Below are 19,537 nucleotides of genomic sequence, written 5' to 3' on the forward strand. Positions count from 1 at the left end.
GAGAGGTGGTGGAGTCTCCTTCTCTGGAGATATTCAAAACGCGCCTGGATGCAGTCCTGTGCAATGTGCTGTAGGTGACCCTGCTTGAGCAGGGGGGTTGGACTAGATGATCTCCAGAGGTCCCTTCCAACCTCAGCGATTCTGTGATTCTGTGATTCTGTGATAGTGAATTGCACCGAGTATAGCATTGAGATATTGCTAGAGAAGCTTATGAAACAAATTGTTAGATGTGTGTAATTGTGTGTTGTCATGCCTTGAATAAGGTGGAAGAAGTACGGGAAATTACATGCCATCATTAAGGCCACAAATATGATGAGGATTATTTTACATTGGGATGAATGTGAAATTATAATAATGAAGCTTCAGTCATGAAGCTGCCTTTAAGCACATGTATACATATAAAAGGTGAAACTGTTTGTGGAAAGGATTAACTGCTTTTATTCTCCGACATCCCTATAGGCAGTAGCCGTTCTGGGATGCTCCCATGTAGACCTCTTTTAGTCTATACCAGGTGTATGATTGCGTTGGTTCCTTTAATCTTTTGCAATGTCCCTACTCACCAGCCTTTTTGAAGCCAGTAGGTGGCATCAAAGACCAATTGTGGCTCAGGAAATCAGTATTTGTAGCTGTGTCTTCATACTGGGTGCCAGTGGGTGCCGGAGCTCTAGCCCCTGGGTTAACAGCTCCCAGCACAACTGTGGACCCGCCAGACTCTGTGAGCTGCAGCTTTTTTTGTGGGTTGCAGCTCCCAGCTGGAGATTTGGCCCTCCATGCTCCTGGTTTAACAGGTGAAAAGCCTCTGGTTAAAGAGAGTGAGAAAGCCTCTACCGAATCCCTGTTGACGTTTGGCACTGGTGTACAAAATGTTTTCATTTGTCCTGGTTTATGATGTAGGGAAGAGAGACTTGACTTCTTCTCTTCTTCCTTCCCTGACCTCCCAGGTTTCACTGCTGAAAAGGTTTCTAACTCTTAAATCACTCCTCTATATTAAACTTCTTGTTTCTGCTTCTCTCAGTTTTTACTGATTCATCGCAGTAAGTAAATAGGCTGGTTCTTTTTCTTTTCACCCACTTTACCATTTGCTGCATTTGTATTTTGAAGATGTTTCTTTTTCTTTGAACTTTTTAAAAATAATGCAAACTTCTTTGTGGTTAGAGAATATATGGCAGATGGCTATACAGTATCCATACTTCAGTAAAATTTCTATAGTGTAAATCATGTTCTCTTTATAGTTCTGACTGTGCTGAAGTTTAAAACTCAGTATTTGGGAACTATTAAATTCTGTGTTTTAATCGTCAACTCTGAGGTGTTAATTTAGGCATATCACTTTTCTTTCCTCCTTGTTTCCCCCCTGCTCCTTTATCTCTCAAATAGAAAATAGTATTTGCAGCTCATAATTGCTATTGGTTGTGTGTTGTGTAGGAATTAACAGCTTTCTACAATTCCAGGTTTAAGTGTAGGTCCTACTGAAAGATCTGTTTTGATGGGTTCCAGAGTGAGTTTTGCCTCTTCGTATAATCCAGGATCCTAGTCAAATGAAGTAGCAGTTCATGAATTAGTCATCTTACATCTTGGTGGAAGAATAAATTGAAAAGTTAAGCTATTTAACACACTAACCCAAAGTAGTGATTTGAAAATTTTCCTAGTGGCTAAACAAGCTTCCATGTATGTTTCTTTATATTATTTTCTGCATACCATGTATCATATGTATGTCATATCAGATACCCTTTTTCTTTTCTTTTTAATATACACCAAAGAAAGCACCTCTGTCTGCTCTGGATCGGTAGATGGTAGCTTGCATTTAATGAAGAACCAAAAGGACAAACTGARGATGTCAATGCCAGTGACCCTTTCATTTTGTTACTTGGCATTACTCTGGCTAAGAGAACCAATGACATTATCTGATCTCTTAAGGTATGAATAGTTCCTAGTGAAATATTTGTTGCTTTTATAAATAATAAACTGTTTTTTTTTAAATTGGATCTTTATCTTTGCCTTCTTACTAATATGCTCAGTAATAGCGAGATGACCTCTATAGTTAGTTGCCTTATCTTTTCTGTGGCAGCAGAATTTGTGCAACTGCTTTTTGAGAACTTGAAACACCTTCTGTATACTGATGCTCCTTTCTAACAGATGTTGAAATAGTGGATAGTTATAAAAGATGGGGAAAAATGTTCCCTCCCCCTCCCCCCCAAATTTAAGGAACAGGAAGACTTAAGTAACTGTAAGTTGGTTACAGTCTGAATGTCAGATTCGAACAAAATAAAGGAAACATTGATTCAAGATTCAGTTGATATGGTAGATTTCAGGTCTTTTTAAAAACAAAGTAAAGACAAAACAAACAAGGCAACAAGTACATGCCTCCCCCCCCCCCCCATGATGCATATAACTGGTATTGCTGCTGAATGTTTGGCTAATATAAGGGACGTTTACCCCAAAGCCTGACCTTCCCCAATGGCCTCTCTGCCTCTGGAGCCTCCTTTTCTCCTCCTCCCCCTCTTCTCTAATTATAACTTTGCACAAGTTTTCTGAGAATGGTGAGTATTGAAGACCCTTCTTTTCCAGGTACTTTTAAGAAGGGGGAGGTTTGTATGTCTTGAAGTACAGCAGTTAATGCTAGCTAACTTATTTCTATGAAAAAACATGTTTAACCCTTTCATTTAACTTTAGGGGACTGCTGTTACATTCATTAATCAAAATTGCAGCATTGCACATTTGGATATGCTGTTGTTGCATAAACAGTACTTGTAAAATGTTCAGCTTAAAATGCTGCAGCATTTGAAGTTCAAACTAGCACCCTGCAATACAAAAGTAGATACTGATTAGATTAAGAAATACTAGAACTCAAAAGTAGTTTGCTATGACAAGATTTATTGCTGATTAATACATTCCTAAGGAATGCGGAAATCGGAACTATCACAGTCTACTCTGTGTTTTTATCAAATTAGAAAATAATTAAATCATATCTGATAATGTTTGTATATGGCAAAAATCAAAGAGGTAAATCACGGTTATTGGGGCAGAGCAAATGGTACACAGTAATAAAGACTTCTTGCTTAGCCCATCCTGTTTGGAGAGAAATGCATAATTTAATATCCTGTTCTTGGATTACTGCATCTTGGAAACTAAACTGTCTCTGGAAAGCATTTAGGGGTCATACTAGGCAAGTACATCTTCAGGAATGCCTGTTTTAGGTTTTTTTTTTTTTTTTTTTTTTAAAGCACAGGACCACATTATCGAAGTCCACATTTCTATAAACAAGGCAGTTACTATAAGGATTGTGTTGACTGAATATTAACAGTATATTGTTGCATTCAGCATTTTAGAATTGGACAATGCAGAAAAAAGATGATTTAGAACCTGGAGAACTTCCTTCATACTGATATATTCAGAGCTCAGCACATTTACTTAGAAAGATTTAGAGGAAATGTAAAAACAGCAAAAAAAAAGAAAAAGGAAGAGAAAAATTAGGTACTAAAGATCTAGCAGAGAAAGGCATAATCAGAAACCAGTAACTGGAAACTGAAGATGATTTGAATGAGAAACGAGGCACATCTGTCTTACCGTAAGAAGAATTTAAATACCAGAGCCAATTACCAAGGGAACTGGTGTGTTTCCCACCTTTTCTTCTGTTAGAATCATGCCTTTCTAAAAGATTTCATTTGATCAGATACAATTTATGGGTTCAATACTTGTATAAGTGGGTAGACTTAATGGAGGATCAGAATGATCCAGTGGCTTTAAATGCACTGAGCATATGAACTGAATTAAATGCAGAAAGTGATGTTTAAAAGAATGTCATTTGTTTTGCAAAGTTTTACAATGATCCGATAGTTATATAAGACTGTCATTACATTATCATGCTTCCCTCCCTACCCTTGAGGTCTGTGCCTTTCACAAGTTTGATGAAGAAGGGGGAAGAATTTTAAGTTGCATGAACTACCCTAAAACTCTTGTTTTCTAAGTTCTGAATATTTAAGTTTAAAAATCAGACAGTGTTAACATTTTTGCATGTGTTAAGATACACAGATCAAAATAACGACAGATGAGAGATGAAAACTATGCAGAGAAAATATTAAATATTCAGCATTACCTCTTAAACCTTTATAGGCAAATTGTTTTATTTAAACCACCTGAATTACAGTTGTGCTTAAAGTTCTGCCCTGTTTTTCCCTTGCTTTGGTTTTCTCCCTACCCTGAAGTCAGCTGACTACTGCTCCTCCCTTGTGATACATGCTTAGGCACCGTGGTTGGGCAATCTGCCAGCTTTTAAAGGATTTACAACACCAAAAATATACTCCTCCTTGCTATTTGACACACTTAGCAGAAAACACTACAATTAGCTCATCTGAAAGGGATGTTTTGTTTTAAAAATAACATTTTTAGCAACCTGCCACTCAAGTCTACATAACGCATTAAATCCTTTCCCACTGTGAATAAGCTCACAATATTTAGTATGCTGTATATTATTTACCTAAATAATAAATAAAATTTTTGGTTTGTGGAAAAAGTTTCAAGATGCTAGACTTTGTGAGGCTGTGAACTAATACTTTTCAAATGAGGTGATACCTAGCTATGCTGGCAAGACTAAACTTGTAATCAGTTTGTGACACTACTGTGTGGCTTTGACACATGCATCATTTCCTTGTAGTATGCAGAGGACTAAGATTTTTTCATACTTGGACCTGACTAATGTACGCTGCTGCCATAATTAAAAGAATATAGACTGTGTACTTTATCTGCCTTTCAAGTTTTCAAGTGCTTCAGTGATACAACATACTCTTAGAAGTTTTTTGATCATCTGTCAGTTCAGCAGAGGGTTTGGGAGAATCAGCAGACAGTAGAAATTGTTCTGAAAAGCTATTCCAAATCTGGGATTTGAGGAGTAAATATTAAACTGAATCATCAGCACATTTTATTCATGACAGCATTTATAATGTTTCATGTATTTTTTAGAACGTAAAAGCAACTCTAACATGACAGAGAAGAGCACTTTTTTGTATGGAGACAGTAATTTCAGGCTAGGAAAGATGTCATTGTTAGGATTTTTTTTTTTTTTTAACATGTAGAATGCTTTGACTTGGTACAGCCAAGTTAGTGAAAACTTCCTTTTTTTAAGGGGTTTTATGGGCACTGCTTGCAGTGTAGGGATGTGGTTCTGTGCTCAGTTCAAGCTGATCTGAGTTTGTGTTGCTGTGTTCCCCCCTAAGCATTCCTGCCCTTTCTCTTGCCCTGGGTACAAGCCTTTATCCAGCCTGTTGTGAATTAGTCAAAAGAAGTAAATCTGCAGAAAACTAATGTTGCGAAAGACTAACCTCTGCAAAAACTAATGTTGCAGTTTAATTTGCTTCACCGCTGTCCTTTCCACCTTGTGCTAGCAGTAGTGTCCCTGCAGTCATCTGAGTCTGGAAATTTATCTGGTTGAAAACAAACCCTGGAAAACAAAAGGCCAGTTTTCAGTCTAATCCTCTGGCTGAGAAGTCACACAAGTGCTTTTGTCAGCAAGGGAGGAGACCAGAGTTTGTGGCAGAGGACAGAAGGGAGGCTGGGATTTCCTGGCGCAGCAGCAGCTAGCTGGGAGGGTGGCTTAGCTGCAAGCACCACCACACCCTGAGGTCCTTGTTATTTGTTCTCTTCCAGCTGTTGCTGTGCTGGCTCAGGAGGTTGCGACTCTCAGTTTCTTGGTGCCACCTCTTCAGATCTGACACCTAATCGTTTGTKTGATTGCTCTTTAACATGTGTCAGTCAGAGCTCATAATCAGCTGCGCTGGTAATGGCTCTGCTGCTGAAAGGGGAAGGTCTTGCTTCCCTTTCTTCTGTCCTCCTGGCTGTGTGATGTGTCCCCTTCCCTCTGCTACCTCCGGCTCTTGTTAGATCCTTCTGCGAGCCCACTCAATTTGTTAAAATGACAGGAAACAGCCCCCTCTTTTTTTTTGCTGTAGGGTAGTCTTCTGCTGTTGCGAGTTAAATTGGTTTGTGGAAGAGGATGGTAAGTAAGAGGAGCACACAGCCAGACCAGGAGAAGGGTAGGAGGGAAGTAAGCCTAGTTATGTTGGGCTTTGAGGTTGGTTTAATGCATTTTATGAAAACATACCTCCAGTTTAAATTCTTTAATTTATCACAGCTGGCCTTGACTAAAAGGAGCTAAGGAGCTGCCATACAAGCTGCTTAGCTAGCAAGTGTGGCAGGGTGGCAAAGACAAGCAACTGATGCTGGCTTTGGATGATAACTTGCCAAGTATGTGAACCAGTGCATATCTCCAGCTGGGATGGGGAATTGCAATTTACACTAGTTGAGAAAACTACTAACATTTCACTATCAAAAAATGTACATCTCTCAGTCTGTTATAAAATGGTACTACAAGAGCCTTTCTTACCTCTTCATTTAAGAAACCAGTGCATGGAGCTTCTGAATAAAAGGTATTGGGTGAAGTGATCTTTTCAGATTGGTGAAATCATTTTAAGTGCTGGGTTAATTCTAGTTGAGAAATGGTTTTGAGTGAGAATGTACTTTTCATTTTAAAGGTACTTTAGATTCTTTTTTTTTATTATTAAACAGAAAATTCAGTTAAAAACATTTTCAAACAAATTTAGGATGTAAGCATAGCCTTCTCTTGCAGTAACTGGCCTTTAAATAGAGTTTTAGTCAACTTTCATACATATATGCTAAATAATATGCAGCAAGTGGTTGGTTAAGGCACCGTCCTGAGAAACGGAAGGTGAGTTTGTAAACTGCCTTAGGCTCAGGAGGGAGATGAATCCTCTTCAACACTGGATACTCTTAACTGTGAAGACATTGTTCTACTTTATTTTTGTTCTTTTTTCTCCAGACATGTTTTGAATCAAAGTGACTGATTGCTGTGCTTTATGATGAACTCTGTGCTTCTGTCTGTGGAATCGGACCTGACTGGCGATATAAGTGTTTAGATCTCACCCCACCTTGGGAACAGATATAAAACCAAGCTTTACAAACACCGGAGGAACCCAGGAGGGACTTGCAGAGTTTTTAGGCCCAGAAGTTGCTAGTCTACGTAGCAAGATGGGAGGGATGCTGTATAGAAGACACAGCTGGCAGGACAGAAAATTGTTCTCAAATCTGTAACGTTATTTAAAGAGCAGGGACTTCTCTGTTGAAGTGTCATTTTTTTCCAGTTTAATTTAGTATTTTAATAAAACTGTTTTGGAGAAAAGGAGACAGGAAGGCAGTTCTACCTTAATCCTGTGGGAGACCACTAATATGCTTCTGTCTGGAATGAGTAGTGTCTGGTTCCTTGTGAGGATCCCTACTTGTTTAGTGCTTGCTTTGCCTGATGTGAATCTTAGCTGAGATGTTAGATAAGAGCAGGTGTTTTGTGTGGTAGTGGGTTTTTTTTTTTTTTTTATTGGTAGCTGTTGTTAAATCCCATCATGGAGATACAAAAAAGTAAAAAAAAAATCCAAAGCATTACTACCAACCTCTTAGCAAAGCCAGGTTTTAACTAAAAATGCATTATTTGGGTGCAAATACAAAATAAATGATTTCATATTTATTAGTATACAAAATTGCTTCTGTTTGTACCCAGATAACACATTTTGATCAGAATGTAATTAAAGGGGTTCAGTTCTGTGTATATGCTAATAATTCTGTGATTTTCCTCCCAACCCCATTATCTGACTCCTCCAGTGGAAAGTGTGTGTTTAATTTTTAAAATTTGACTTTAAGCTTTAGGATGTTGAAAGAAAAATTCCATACCACTCTAAGGAGTCTTTAAGCAAGTTCAAAAATGTAATAGATAAAGAATGTGCAGAACAAGCTGTAGGTAAGTGTGTTGATTGTAAGCTTAGTGCCATAATGTTATCATTTGTCAATCATACCTGAGCTTGATTTTAAAGGCCCACTGAATGATTGAGCTGGTTTTCATGGTAATGGAGCATTTAAGATTGTGTAACTTCAGATAGAATTGCTTAGGCAGTTTAATGCTGATGTTGTATCAAATCTGAAATTGATATGTTTTATGTAGTAATTTTAGAATAAATGTGCTTTTGTCATGCTAAATACTATATAGATCTGATCTTCATTTTTTTATGCAGGTTTGTTGTTGAAGGTCATATTCCATATTTGAATGTTTTTCAATGTTTTCCGGAGAAGATGAAATTATATGGACTTGATCTGAAGATCTTTTGTGTAGAGGTAATTTTTTTTTTTTCTTAAAGGGAAAGATTAAAAAAAACCACAGCTAGTTATCTTGTGGTATTTTTAATTTTTTGGTCATTGTACTAACACATTGATTAAATCTGTTTTTATGTTGTAAAATTTGTGTTTCACGTTATTGGAGCCTGTGCAGAAACCAGTTCACTTAGTGGGTCAGTCAGCCTTAATCTTTAACCAGTGTTTATTAGGCTGATTAACTAAGTTAAAACAAAATCAATAAGTACTTGCGGTGAAAAAAAGATATTCAGAACAGGTTCTTGGAAAATTGGTAAATAGGATTTGGCTTCATCCTCTGTCAGGGCAATATGTTATCTTTTTTGGTGCTTATTTAAAGTATCTCTTGAATTTGTTTATACTTACTTTTTTAAACTATGTTTTAGAAACTACTGTCTCATTCTGTTTCTTGCTTTACTGGTTGAAATAGATTAAACCTAGAATCTACATAAAGGGTTATGGATCTTCTAGAAACTGAATGACGTTGGACAGTCTTGAGTACGATGTAAATTGTTACTTATTTAGGGTTGCTATGTAGTTTGGTCATGACTTCCCATTGGTATTTGTTCTCCAGAAAAAGAAGTTAATTATCGATTTCTGAGGTGTGCAAATAAAATGTTAGCTTTTAAGAGGAGGAAGCAGCAATTCTGCTAACATGAAAAGCTAGATTTTGGTCTGCTATAAAGTGCTCAAGCCCTCAGTGATGATGATGCGAGTAATGTTGCTATTTTGCAATACATAGCTTGTATTCAATAGGCGGTGAGCTTTATTTTTGGGGGTTTGGGTTTTTTGGTGTGTTTATGTCTTTTGTTTTTTTTGTCTTGCCTGGGTAACTAATAATTTTGACCTCAACTTTTAAAAATCAGGAGACATAATTAGTATAAAGCCTCTTGATTTCTGTCTTAGACCTCTTCTTAACAGAAGAGGTGCATCAAGTTGAAATGCAGACACAAACTTCCCAGCGAGTTATCCTAGGCCTTCTTATTTGTTCGTTTGTTTGGGTTTTTTTATTTACATATATTCTCTATCTCTTTTTTTGTTGTTCATTTGTTTTAGTTACATATATTCTCCATCTCTCTGTCTTTCTCTGCCTCCATCTCTTGGAGATATTTTTGCCTCTCAAAAATGGTTACATAGAACCTATATTTTGGGCTGACCAAATAATAATGTGCCTGACCCTACAAAACACACACCAAAATTTTCATATGAATTACAGCCATAAAACTTGTACCACACGCCTCAGAAGGTGGGAGATGTGGTTGAAAGAGAGGAGATGGCAATTGTCCTTTCAGGATCCTACTGCTTTCTTATGAGATGGAGCTGTTTCGGGCATGCAGAATGATCTGATGGCAGCTCCTGGTGAAGCTGATTTCATCAGTCCCTTTTAGCTTGCTTTCCCTCAAAACTGCAGATTTGGATTACCCAATTACTCCTCCATAAGCACATTTTCACTATTAACTGTATAATGTCCTGACCTGGGAGTTGTACTTCACAGCTTGAGAGCCATGACTTCACCACTTTAGTTTAGTTTCCCCTTTTATATAAAAGAGGGAGTATACCCACTTCACCCTCCCTCTTACATGCATAGCATGCTCATACTTTCTTTTTTCACAAACAGGAAGAAAACTGTCATTTCATCTGATATTTTTTTGTCTTAACATTGCTTATGATGAGTTTGTCTAGTATGGTCTGTTATTTAGCTTATAGCCAATTGCATCTGTTCTAAAAGCTGAATTCGTGTAACTTGATTTCTGCACAGAATCCCTTGTCTGTGATACTGAAACCCCTCCCCTCCATGTGTAAGTGCATATGCATAATGATCAAGTCATCTCTTACCTTTTTCTTCGTTAAGATACATAGATTAAGTTCTCTAAGCCTAATATTGTACAATTGGTTTTTCAGTCACTGGAGTATTATTGTTGCTTTTTCTTTTGAGCAATATCTGTTCCATACTCTAATTGGTCCTTCAGTAATGTATCCTCAGGTTTATTTTATTTTAGCACATCTGACTATATCGTTAGGCTGAGAATTGCAAACAATAACTACAAGCTGTTCCCTACACATCAGGTTTCAGAACTGATCTCGCTGCTCATTGCAGCACTGATGAGATTGCCAATAGCTTACTGTGTCCAGTTTTGACATCTGAGTTTTGAAAAATTTGAGAGCCTTGGTAACTGTGGTGGAGCAGGAGGCTAGGCTGTGTAATTCTTCATCCTGAAAATACAGTCTGTGTTCTTTTCTCCTTGATATCCTGTATGTAATGTTCTGTAGTCAGTTATGTTCAAACACTTTTTATCAGATTATGATTGTTATAACCAGGTGAGTTAAATGCTCTAACTTTATTATTGGTTATTGTTTGAGTCTTTCTTTGGTGAATCTAAGCTGCAGACATTATCAAAAATCTAGATAATGGACATAAGTATTCAATGTGTCTCTTCATATTTTTGAACCAATATTTAGTGCATTTAATTGTATCCTGTGCTAATTCCCTGTAGCAAAATTTTTTATCAGGTCGTGTGGTAACAGGTTGGAGGACTCAAAGTTATACTAAGCATCATTTTTATCAGTAAAATACAGACGAAACCTAACTTGATAAGACACATCTTATATAAAACCACTCTTGGTGAATTATATTAAAAAAAAAATCAGTAGCAATGTCCCATATACCCAAAATATACTGGAATTGCACAACTTGAAGTTGTCATAGCTTAAAATAAGAAATGCAACAACTATTGTGTTGAAGTTAGCCTTTGATAAAAAGGTTGTGCCTAAATGCGTGATCGGAGGGTTCATGGGGTAAAGAGCAGCAGTAGCAGGTTGCTCCCACTTAGTTTTTAGTTCGGAAGCTTTAAGTTTCTGCTATAATAGAAGAAAAGCAAGTTTTCATCTTATTCCAGAAAATTGTATTTTTCTAAAGCAGATTTCACATATTCTCATTCCATTCAATGAAAGCTTTTTCTGTGCATAAAGAAAGAATACGATACTTGAGTTTTGTTTTTTGTGCGTTTTAGGCAAGAGGTCAAGGTTTCTCTTCACTATTTGCAGTTTGTTTAACAGCAGTAAATCGCTTCTGATGCAGAGACATGTCAATAGTTAATGAATCTTTGATGAGCAGTCATGTTTTCTCTTTTAGGTGAAAGTCATCTTTCTTTCTTTCTTTCTTAATGCAGAGGATATTTTGCTTTGAAATCCCACTAGTGTAGAAGTTAAAACTAATTTGTAAATGAGTAGTACTACGTATAAAGTTCTGTGGCTAATTTGTTTTATCTGAGGTTCTTTTTAATAGTATCTGTCTTGCAATGGAGCAACACACTAATTCACTCTTCCCTTTCTGTTTGAAGTAGGGATACATCCCTAAGATACATACCTTCCACTTTTGCTTTTAGAGGTTTACCTGTCTCTTTGTATAAAATTGTTCAAAAGCATCCATTTTCTCTTGAGCTAGCAGCAACTTTTCATTGCCATAGATTTGTTTTTTTCCTTATATTTTTGACTGGGGACCTACATACCCTATTATCTTTTAGGTAATTATTTTGTTTATGCCTTAGAGTTGGTTCTGCTTTGCTGTCTTAAGTTTACATTTAACTTTCATTACTTTTTATGGCATATTTTACCCTTAATGCACTGTAGAACATTTATGTCCATAAATAATGTTTGGGTTTGATTCTCACGTTCTTAATACCTATGTGTGTGTGTTTGTGTGTGTATGCATACGTGTATGTATGTATAGGTAAGCAGATCACTCCCATGGGTGTTGGGCAACTTGATTTACCAAAGTATTGAAGATAACAAACATGTCATTTTGGAATGTGTGCTGTGTGTAACAAGATAGGGGTAGTCTCATAAATATGTTTCAGATCATGTTCTTTTGAAAAGCTTCTGGAATAGTCTCCTTTTTTAATTCACAGGTATCTGGACTTGTGAAGGAACAAGATGTATGACTTCAGTGAAGTTCCCTTCTTTAATTCTCTCCTCCAACATTAAAATAATTCCTTTCTCCCTAAAACTTAAGATTTTTTTTTTTCTTTTTTAAGGTTACGGGGACTAGGAGAAAGTTGAGCATGGTTGCGAACATTAAAAGGTGGCTGCTGTTAGATTTCTGTTCAGGAAGTGTCCACCAACCTGCCCTGGAAGACGAAAGGAACGCATATTTACCAAATTTGCTTTGCTATTTCCTTTCTGCCCAGATGTCCTGGTGTGTCGTCATGGGATGGCTTCACCGTATGAGTTTCTTTTATTTTTCAACTGAGAATGGAGTAACTGCAGAATTCTAGGTCTATTTAAAACCTCCTGTCTTCTGAGAGGGCCATCAAGTACTTTAATTTCTATAATGTTTATAGAAATGTTGATATACCTTTGCAGTCTTGAAAACTATACCTTTAAAACACATTTTTTTGTTTCAAGATTTAATTTCATCCCTCTCTGCTGCCTTCTACTTATTTGTATGATCCATTGAGTATTGTTGCCTACAGCAAGAAGTGTGTTGATTTAGACAGCTTGTGTTCCTTGCAACATGAAAAAATTAATATCCAGGTTACTTTTTGGATGTCTTAGTATACGTTATTATTCTTTCTGTTTCCTTTTAAGCATCCTAACCTCAACTTACCTTTATTAACAGAAGCTCTGGTCAGTTTGAATTCTGCTCTGTATAATTCACCTACCTCTGTTGCCTAATCGTCTTGGTCTCTTGATAACTCTTACAGTTATTCTTCAGGTTATTCTTCAGGTTTCCGTGATACTGAAATTCCTTCTAACCTTCCAAATAAGAGGGGTGTTAGCATCTTCCTTACCTTTGCCTGTGGAAAATTCTTGAGTGCAGCCTGGTAAAGTTGCAGCAGTATGTTGTATTTGTCAGAAATTAGCACCGTGGACAGGAGGAGGGAGAAGACTYCCGAAACTCAGCAGCATTTCAGGATTTTCTCCCCTTTCTTCTGCCTTTGCCATTGCTTGCTATATTGTACTGTACTGATAAGACTTACTCTACCCTTACCGGAATTTTTTTCCTTACAGTACATCTTTTCTTCCTCATTTTTTTTTTCCAAGCATTGTTTTTCTTTATTTGTATGATGCTTTCTCTTCCATTTTTCCTTTCTTATTTTTCAGGCTCACTGAATTTATTTAGAGTATCTGTAGTCCTGTGACACTGGCCTCTAGCCTTTGCTTTTGTCCCCCTGGTATTTCTCTTTCTTTCAGGGTTAATAGCTTATCATTCTACATTAAAATGCTGTCTGTTATCATCTGTGTCAGATTTGGCCTGTAATTCTGGGCAGAATTTTAATTCCTCGTACTCCTTACGCTGTGATGTTGGCTTTGATGGGAAAAAGGGCAAGTCTGGAAAGCAATCCCCACATGTATATGCTGCCATAAGAAAAGGCGTAGTTCATCCAGCGTCTTCCTTTTCTTTAAAGTAGCCTCTGGCAGATGTTGAAATAGGTACCATACGTATTTCTAAAGACTGGAAAACTCTTTAGCTCTTTTCAGAAAGTTTTTCTTTTGTTCAGAATGTTTTATTGTGAGTATGATGCCTTGGGATTTTTTTTTTTTCTTAGAGCTGGAGGAGTATATACCTGGCGCGCACATGCACRCACACTCTCTCTCTAGCTTTATTAAATTTCTTTCCACTCTTATTCAGGAGTGAAAGGCATGCTTTAAACATTGATAGATGATCTCCCTTCTCTACACTGCCTGGAAGCCCTCTAATTCTTCTGTTTTTTTTTCTTTTTTCTTTTACAGTTTTCTGTAGCTTGTATTTTCTTTTTGTTCTTTTCCTCCATTTCTTTCTTTACCTTGTTTTGTGTGTTTTTTTTTCTTGCCTAATTTCATTCCTAGCAGCAGTTTTCTGTCCATATTTCTCTCTTGCTAATCCTTCCACCACCCTTTTTTCTATATCAGATTTAATCAAATCTCACTTTTATTGAGGATTTTAGAGATCTGATTTCTGAGGTGAATTTGCCAAGCTTTTCTCCGGTATCGGGGTAGTTCTGTTTTGCTCCTCTGTCTGGCCTGCTTTGTTTCCCAGTGGAGCACCTATTTTTGAGTCTTGAGTATTGTTAAGAGTTACTGTCTTCCACTGAGTTCGTCTGGTAACTTTTTTTTGATTTGACCCCCTTATATCAGCTAGCTAGTTTGCAAAGAAGAAAAGGCTTTTCCGAGCAGCCCTGTTTGTAGGTTGTGCTGTCGTTCTTCCCTGTTGGCGCCGAAGCTTCGCTTAGGTTCTCCTCTTATGACCTTACGAAGGTTGCCTGCCTGATGGGGTATTTTTAGCTTCCATTTTTCCCATTGTCATTGTATTATTTTGCCCAGGACCCATGCCAAGCTAATTATTCGATCGTTCCTGAATCTTCCCTTTTTGCATTTTTTTTTTTAATATTAATGTTGAGAGTCCTTTGATCTTTAGAATTTCCTAAGATTATTTAGAACCAACATTTGTGTTTCAGAGAGTTCCTCAGTTATTTCCTTGAAGCTTCTTGTGTGGAAATTACGTGGGCCTGTCATTTTTAAAATACTCAGTTTTATCAGATGCTGTTCTGCTTTTTTGCAGACATGAATTTTCTTGTCCTTGCACACCATTTTACAAGACGGATCTATATTCTTTTTCCAGTTACAGAACAAACTTCCTTTTTTTTTTTTAGTATTTGTTTTATGACTTAACTGTTTACATGTGGCATTGAAATTAAAAGGTTTTTCTGGCAGTTTCCTTGCTGCTTACAACTTAGTTGCTGTTTGTTGCCTCTTTTATCTCGGAGCTTGTCTCTCCGAGCAGGATGCAGCCAGGCCCCCTCTGCTTCCATTTGTGCCTTTCCCTGTTCCCTTTATCACATTATCCCACATAAAAAGAGGGATAAGGCAGCACTTTCTGGAAGTGTCGGTGACCTGCTGAGACTGTCTTTGGAGAGGTCTAAACTGTGTGCTTTCACATGTGTTTTTGTATCTTTTACTATCCTATTTGAGAGCAAGGTTTAAACTCTGGACTTAGCTTGTGCAACACTACCAACTGTTGGAGCTCTTCTCTTCCATGTTCAAAGCGGTTTTATAATATTAATCATGGGTGTTACAATAAGGTGAAACATTGCTGAGTTTCCCTGTGTCAGGAGGGTGAAGATGTCTGTCCTTGGATTTTGGCCCACTTTATGATTCTCTTGATTATAGTCAAAGTTGCAATTGAAATACAGTTATTAATGCCTGTGTCCCATAAGCATTTTCTGCCTTGTGCCCATCTAATAACTTGGTTGCTCAGTTTAGTTTGAATTAAATGGAAATGTGCTGCAAAAATGTAGTTGAACCAATTTAACATTGTTCTAGCATAGTAAAAGCCATTTTGTTCTGTAAATTAAAATTGTCAGTTAAAGTAGTTTAAGACTCCTACTAGTTTTGGTTTCCCTGTGAATGTTGGGGGCAGAAGAATCGTCAGCCTGAAGGAAAACATAATTGGAGGATTTCTCATGGATTAARAAAAGAAGATTGCTCAATATTTTGATGATTACCTGCTATATGTGACTGAAACTGGGACTATACTGGACTATAGTCTTAAGATTTGAAGGCTAATGGCTCAATTTTAGATGTAACTTGACATTCAGTCCTCATTAATTTCTCATTATCTCTGCCAGCTTGCTCTGAAGTCTGGGGTTCATGTAGTATGTCCAGTTAGTATTAGTTGAGCAGCAGAGATATGTTCTGAGCAGAAGTAGTATTATATCAGTATTACAGGTTTCTTGAAAACTAGTTTTCAAGTTTGCAGCACAGAATAACACATGGAAGATGTTTATCATTTATGTATCCAAGTATGTTACTTGGCTTATTCATGATGGAAACGATTGCTTAAATTTTATTTTTGTATATACTTTGAACTGTTTCTATTTTGTTTGCTGCAGTTAGGCACATATCACAAATTGATAAAATATTTTACTGCATTTGAAGTGTCTAAGATTAGGTAGATAAGATATTCCATTGGAGGCTTTGAAAAGGAGCTACCTGCTCCACTTACTTTAGGAGTGAAGTTTCATTAGATACCTTAAAGGTGAGTATAAGTTAGTACTTAAGAAGGATAGAGAGAGTCTAGGAGATAGACATTATTAGAGTATTGATGCTTCTCTCTTCCTGTCTACATTCAGTTCTTTTCCCTGAGGGTTGGGCAAGCTTAGTATAATCTGGATGCTGTTTTCACTCAAGTTGGTAATTCTCCCACTTTGCTCTGAGAACAAAGGATAAGCACCTTTTCATAATTCTTTTGGATGCAGAAAAATGAGTATTTTCTCATGTAACAGAGCAGTGAGCTCTATCGCAGCACAGAAAAAAATGATGTCTATACTCAAATCATGCATAGGAAACCACACAGTGTCCGTGAGGATGTTGTTATTTAGGAATGGCTTTAGCAAGGCTACTCGTACCTGCCTGCCTTGGTACTTAGAGCCAGGGGCTAGATATTCTGGGTAAACTCTGTAGTGGTGGCTTACGCTTATGTGACATAAACTGTTGTTGGTGTCACAGGTATTATTTGTCCTGCTCTTCTGGCTGATTTCTCTTTCAGGTTTGACTGCTTATATCATTCTTTGGTTTGTACCCTAAATTGGATGCAGTGTGGCTGAGTACTTTTATACAGCAAATGGTATTTCATGCTTTGGAATCATTTTATATCAAAGATGCTCTTTACAGGTGTATGATTTCATCAACTTAAAAGCAGAAAGATTAGCATTTGCTTCATTACAGCATTTGGATATGTTAATAGAAGTTTATAAACTTGACAGTATTTCTTAAGTGCTCATGTTTCTTTAGTTGTGGGTGTGGATTTAGTGTCCTAATTATAGTACTCTTCTAGGAGGGGCAGATGAAGTGAATCACTGTTTTAGGGCTTTATTTGTCCCACCTTCTAAGGAGGAGTGAAATTCCTCTGTATATATATTTTTTTGTATTCTGAATACTGCATGAGGTCACTCTACTGAAATTCTTATTATGGAAATGATTTATACTATTTGGTGACTGCTTTGGTATTGCTAATTTGATAGGTGACAAAGATGTATTCTCTAAATAAACATTACTGTTTTGAAATCAGTCTTAAAATGAGCTTGCTAATAAGCTAAGCCATTTTCTAGTCTGAAGATGCTTTTTATAATAAAATCATCCAGTGACCATTTCTGATGAATAAACCACTGTAGAAAAAGTAAAATTCATGCCATTGATGCAAGTAAACACTACTTACGCTTGCAGAAGTCATTTTTGAAGAATCCTAATCTTAAATTAAAAAGCCTAGTGTAAACAGAAGTGGTACATATGAATTCCTTTGTTCTTATTTTTTTCTTGAAAAAATCTTTAACTCTGTTATAAGCAATTTGAAAGAAGTCTTGAAAAATGCTACCCTCTTAACCAGATTGCTTGCAAAAAACAGCCCCATTGTGCATATACTGAAATACTTCATCTTCCAAGCTCCACAGTTATGAGGATACAGATGAAGCAAATACAATCTGAATTTTCTCAGATTTTGATTCTGTCCAACAGCTGACTAAAAAGTATCTTAAGAGACTATTTAGAGAAAAAAAGTAGTAGGAAAAAAAATGAGTGGGAAGGAGGAGAGCTTAAACTCAAGTCAGATACAGTGCAAGTTTTGTTTCTTGGCATCCTTACAGTGGGTAAGCATTGCACTCAATTTTTAGTTTTCTTTAAAAGAGATTATAGTTCATTGACCTGTGAGCTGCTATTATAACACACAGATATACTTTTTCACACCAATGTCTCCTTTGTGTCCCAGTACCTCTGCAAAGTACCTGTCAACAGATAAATATGTGCGTTGTTAAATAGGCGGTGATTTTTAGTTCTTGACCAAAAAAATGCTTAAAGCGTGTGTGTGTGTGTGCGTGTGTTTTTTTTTTTTTTTTTTTTTTATGTACAAAATTTATATTAGTCTCTGAAAGCTAGTGTTAGAAATAATTCTAATGTTGTAGCTGGGCTAATAACAGCTGCATGTTCACAAACAGCATCATGAAGGGATTGTGGAGACCTGTATAATTAAGACCATGCAGAATTTTAAATTAAGACTGGTACAAGAACATAGTAGCATTGATAACACCAGCTTTCAGAGAACAATATAGATTTAAATTTATTACATTTTAAATTTAAATATAAACAATATAAATTCCTGACTTCTAATAAAGGGGTAGAGCACAAAGCAGCTTTATGTAATGTATAAATCCATCATGCCCCCATGTTTTAAATGCTGTATGGAATTCTGTTTTTCCCCCCTTTTCTTCCCCTCCCTCGTCTCAAAACGTTACAGAAGAACTAAAAAAGATAGGGAGAATGATTGTAAGGATGATTAAATGTTTGGGACAATTTTCCTACAAGAGATAGCTGAATAGATTTCAACGTAATGAAGAGGTGACTTAGCGGTAGATGTGGCAGAGATGGTTTGTAGAAAGTCTTCGGGAGCAACTGTTCAATGTCTCTTTCAATACAAAAATTGAGAAGCTTCAGATAAAGCTTGCTAGTCTGCAGGTTCATAATCAAACAGCAGGAAATGCTTCTTTATCCAGTTTGTGGGTGATTTGTGAAACTCCTTGCTGTAGTACGTTCTGGATGTTGAGTCTGATAATGACTGGACAAAAGCCTTGAAAGAAAAGGTAGCTAGACTAATAAATACGGAGACCTCACTGCTGACTCAGCCACAAATTTTGTGAAGCTGGACAAATATTCAGAAAAGTGTCATTAGGGGTTGSTCAGCTGCTGAATTCCTCCCTCCTCATCCTGGTGGCTCGCTGCTGGATGCAAGGCCAAATAGATCTTTTTGGCCTGATGTTGTACAACCACTCTTTATGTTCTAGGGTTGCAGTTGGGTTTCAGTTTGTGGTTTTTGTGTTCTGGAGAGATTTTTAAGCTTGTAAAACTTCATTTTTCATTAACTAGTTATCTAACAACAACTTTTTTTAAAAAAATTCATAGTTCCAGCCTTTAAGTTAGGTGAGCTTAATGATGTCCTTTAAATTTTCCTTTTTGAGATCTGGGGTTGTTTCTTATTCAGGTCAACTTAAAAAAAAAAAAAAAAAAAAAGGTTGAAAGATGATTAAATGATAAGTATGCTAAATCCTTGCTTGAAAGGGATATCTCTAACCTGTGGCAAAGAATCTTAGGTAATGAAAAATACTAAGCCTTCCTAAGCAAAATCTGCTTTTTGGAAAGAAATTTTGCATGGTTGTATTTTCTAATGATCCTTTTGGATTTTTGGTGGAGCAGCTAAGGGAATTGCTTATTTAAAAATTTACCAATTTTTTATTTTGATTGCAAAACTTCCTAGTGATGAATAGTTTTGGTGGTCCCAGATCCAGGAGCAAGAAGGAACATTTACAGGAATCCCTGCCTAGAAATG

General features: G+C 36.7%; 1 protein-coding gene across 2 annotated transcripts in view; it reads left to right on the forward strand.

Annotated features, from left to right (window-relative positions):
- The window catches only part of TAF1B (TATA-box binding protein associated factor, RNA polymerase I subunit B), a 50,311-nt gene that overhangs the window by 5,228 nt on the left and 25,546 nt on the right, over positions 1-19,537 (forward strand). Inside the window, exons 6-8 of one of the 2 annotated variants that reach the window (XM_026076972.1) lie at positions 1,758-1,914; positions 8,070-8,169; positions 12,219-12,405. In XM_026076972.1, the coding sequence (XP_025932757.1) occupies positions 1,758-1,914; positions 8,070-8,169; positions 12,219-12,405 (444 nt within the window). The remainder of the gene's footprint in view (positions 1-1,757; positions 1,915-8,069; positions 8,170-12,218; positions 12,406-19,537) is intronic. The other variant, XM_026076973.1, reaches the window with a different exon arrangement.

This window comes from Apteryx rowi, unplaced genomic scaffold (assembly GCF_003343035.1).
Source record: "Apteryx rowi isolate R43461 unplaced genomic scaffold, aptRow1 scaffold_445, whole genome shotgun sequence".
In the NCBI taxonomy this organism is placed as follows: domain Eukaryota; kingdom Metazoa; phylum Chordata; class Aves; order Apterygiformes; family Apterygidae; genus Apteryx; species Apteryx rowi.